The sequence below is a fragment of the Otolemur garnettii genome, unplaced genomic scaffold (genome assembly GCF_000181295.1).
Source record: "Otolemur garnettii isolate 467f Iridium unplaced genomic scaffold, OtoGar3 scaffold00116, whole genome shotgun sequence".
NCBI lineage: Eukaryota > Metazoa > Chordata > Mammalia > Primates > Galagidae > Otolemur > Otolemur garnettii.
In genome coordinates, this window is record NW_003852511.1 from 4,396,424 (window position 1) to 4,400,299 (window position 3,876).

The 3,876-nt window shown below is 40.2% G+C and overlaps 1 protein-coding gene across 1 annotated transcript in view; it reads right to left on the bottom strand.

Moving 5' to 3' along the window:
- The window catches only part of B3GALNT2 (beta-1,3-N-acetylgalactosaminyltransferase 2), a 55,049-nt gene that overhangs the window by 11,453 nt on the left and 39,720 nt on the right, over positions 1 to 3,876 (bottom strand). Inside the window, exon 7 of the mRNA XM_003797443.2 lies at positions 3,073 to 3,151. Coding sequence (XP_003797491.1) covers positions 3,073 to 3,151 — 79 coding nt within the window. The remainder of the gene's footprint in view (positions 1 to 3,072; positions 3,152 to 3,876) is intronic.

Genomic DNA, 3,876 nt, shown 5'->3' on the forward strand with positions numbered 1-3,876 from the left:
CATTATTGTTGTTTGGCAGGCCCGGGCTGGATTTGAACCCACCACCTTAGGTGTATGTGCCTGGCGCCTTAGCCACCTGAGCCACAGGCACCGAGCCAATTATAAAACTCTTGAAAGAAAACAAAGGCATACATTTTTGTGACTTCAGATTAGACAATAGTTTCTTAGATAAGATACCAAAAACAACAGTGACAAAACTGAATTTCATCAAAATTTACAACTTTCGTATGTAAATGGCTGGTGCAGTGGCTCACTTGAGCCAGGAGTTCAAGGCTGCAGTGAGCTATGGCCCTTTCACTGCACTCCAGCCTGATAAAAGCCAGATCTACTCTCTAAAATAAATAAATAGGGGAGGGGGAAGGACGAGTGGAGGGACGGTGATTGGTGGGATCACGTCTATGGTTCATCTTATAAGGATACATGTGAATCTTTCTGGGTGTGGAGTATAAATGTCTTAACACAATAACTAAAAAAATGACATGAAGACTATGTTAACCAATTTGATGAAAATATTTCAAATTGTATATAAAAACAGTACACTGTGCCCCATGACTGTATTAATGTACACAGCTATGATTTAATAAAAAAAAAAAAAGCAGGAATAGTAATCACAGAGGAGAGAAAAATAACAGATAAATAAAAGAAATAACCTAGCACAAGAGAAAATATTTGGAAATCATGTATCTGATAAGGTATTGGTATTCAGAACATAAAAAGAACTCATTTTATAATCCAACAATAACAAAATCAATAATCTAATTTAAAAAATGGGCAAAGGATTTAAATAGACACCAGGGATACTACAAAAGTTTTAAGATACACAAAAATTAAGAAACATAAAATTATTTTTACTACATTTTCTCAAAATAGTCACAACATCCTGTGCACTTCTGCATTCTTATAGGCCATTTTTAAAAACACTCTTTCTACTGATTTTCTTCAAGTGCTGTAAGTTCACTTTCATAGGCATAAACAGCTTCTCAAAGCCAGAGAACCTTCTTCTGCACATCAGGAAATAACCACATGGCCAGGTCAGGTCTGTAGGTGGAGGAGTCACAAGTGTAACCTCTGGGACTCCAGGAACCGAATGGTGGTGTTGCCGTGTGGGCGGACACAGTGTCACGGTGCAAGATGGTCCCCCTCAGTCCTGTCCTCGGCTGCTGTTCTTAACACTTCCTAAAAACTTTTGGGAGGCACACTCCTGTATACCGCTGAGCAGTAACAGTCCTTCGGTCCTCCAGAGGAACACCTGTGACACGACCACTTTTGGAGAAGAACGTTGTCACCACTGCCTTTCAGATGCTCCAGGCCCACTTCACTTTTGCTGGTGGATTTTCATTGGGAAAAACATCCACACCGTTGACTGATGCTTATTCTCAGGATCAGACCAGTAACTCCGGTTCATCCCCAGTAATGATACCAGAAACACCTCCAGACTTGCCTCCGTCAACTCTGACCAGTATTTCTTCACACCATTCAACACATGAGCTTTGCTCATCTGTCAAAGTGTGAGGCCCCCATCGGGATGAAACTTAGCGGACTTGAAGATAATCATGCAGAATTCTGGACACTGCCAGCAGTCCCATCTATAGTGCCACTTCAGTGTCCTTAAGGGTTGATTGTTCTCCCAAACCATTTTTCCACAGCAGAAATGTATCCCTTAGTCACTGTGGTTGTTGGACACTAACTCTTGTCCTTGTCTTTTAGCGATGTTTGGCCTCTTGTAAATTCTTTGAAAAAAAATTGTTGTGTAGGACCTTGGAGTAAGGTCCCTTAAAGCCCATTGCAAAACTCCAAGGCTTTGAGACTCGTTTAACCCACTTTTAAAATCATAGACACCATCATGGGAAGTGCTCTCTTCCCTGGCGCTGACTGAATGCTGCATGGATGAAAGGGTGAGCCAAATCCGAATGGCTGAATCAGCTGACGTAGCCTCTATTTCTTAGAAATGAAGTAACAGTCTGTCTCAAAACTTTCATAGTGACCCTCTATTTCTCTAAAGTTATGAGGGTCACTTTGAAGGTTCTGAGATACACAAAAATCAAGCAATGTAAAATCTGCATGGACAGAAACAAATGAAGCCTTCCCAGAAACACGGATAAGCCAGCCAAGCTGAAACTTGCCCGGGTCAATCGGAGAGGACGCTGCTGACTGAATTTCTCGGAAGTGAAATAATGAAACATAACACAGCCTGTCTTAAAACTTTAGTAGTAACTTACATATAAGCACATGAATAAATGCTCGACATCATTTACTATGCAAATATTAATCAAAGATCACAATGAGATGCTACTTCAGTGACTTTCTAGGATGGACATATTAAAAAAGAGGGACAACAAGTGGTGACAAAGACATGGAGAGACTGGAACCCCTGACACTGACGGCGAAAATGTAAAATGGGCAGCAGTTCTGAAAAAGTCTGGCAGTGACTCAACTCAGTGGTTCAACAGAATTATCACGTGACCTAGCGCTTCTAGTCCTACATTTTTAACTAAGAGAAATCAAAGTATTTGACCACACAAAAACTTGTACATAAATGTTCACTGCAGATTATCAGAAAGTATAAGTAATCTAAATGTCCATTAATCAATGAGCAATTAAGTAAATAAAATGGGGTCTCTCTATGCAGTGGAATATTACACAGCCATAAACAGGCCCTGAGACACAGCAGGGGTGAACCTCGAAACATTATGCTAACCAAGAGCGGCCAGACACAAAGACCACATGTTGTAAATTTCATTTACAGGAAATGTTTCAAATAGCCAAATCCACACAGAAGGCAACACTGGCAGTTGTTGGGGACAGGGTGGTAAAGAATGAGGAGTGACAGCTAATGGGGCTGCTTTATGAGGAGACGCAATGTTCTGGAATTAGTGAAGATGGCTGCGGAACTCTGAATACACTAAAAACCACTGAATTGAATACAACACTTTAAAAGCGTGAATTTTTTATCTCAATAAAGCAGTTTTTTAAATGGCAAAAAAAAAAAAGTCACCTTTTATGTCAAAGTATAAAGATTACATACATGTAATTCACTGTGTTTTTTTTTTCAACTTTTAACTACCAACTTACCCTGAATAGTGTATATAAAACCACCTGCAACTCCCTCCGCACCCTCCATGAGTTCATGAGGCAATGTGCCCTCCTCAGCCTGAAAGGAGTAAGAACAGAAGCGTGCTCAATGTCTCATTACTAAAAATAAGTTTACTGTATTTTAAAATTGATCTGACAAATCATAATATGCAGCAGATAAATCCATCTAAGATGTTGGTGCATTTTTGAGACTTGCAATATCAGGATGACATATAATATTCAACTATTTTCGTTATTTGATTACAATATTAAAGAGAAAGCTTGTGCTTGCTACCATCATAGTACAAAACCAACCTATTTTATTTATATGAGACAGAGTCTCGCTTCATTGCCCGTGGGAGAGTGCTGTAGCGTCACAGCTCAGAGCAACCTCTAACTCCGGGGCTTAGGCAATGCTCTTGCCTTAGCCTCCCGAGTGGCTGGGACTACAGGCACCTACCAAAATGCCCAGCTATTTTTTTTTTTTTTTTTTGCTGCAATTTGGCTGGGGCCAGGTTCAAACACGCCACCATCGGTATATGGGGCTACCTCCCCACCCACTGAGCCACAGGCACCACCTAGCCAACCTATTTTGAATCCCTACCCTATTACTTAAAAAAAAATTATTACTTTTGATTTTTTGGAGACTGAAAATTCTTGTGAGTTCAAATATATCTTCAAGTATATCGTTTTTGTTGTTTTTTTGAGACAGAGTCTCACTATGTTAACCTTCATAGAGCGCAGTGGCATCACAGCCCAGAGCAACCTCAAACTCTTTGGGCTTTAGCAATTCTCTTGCCTCAG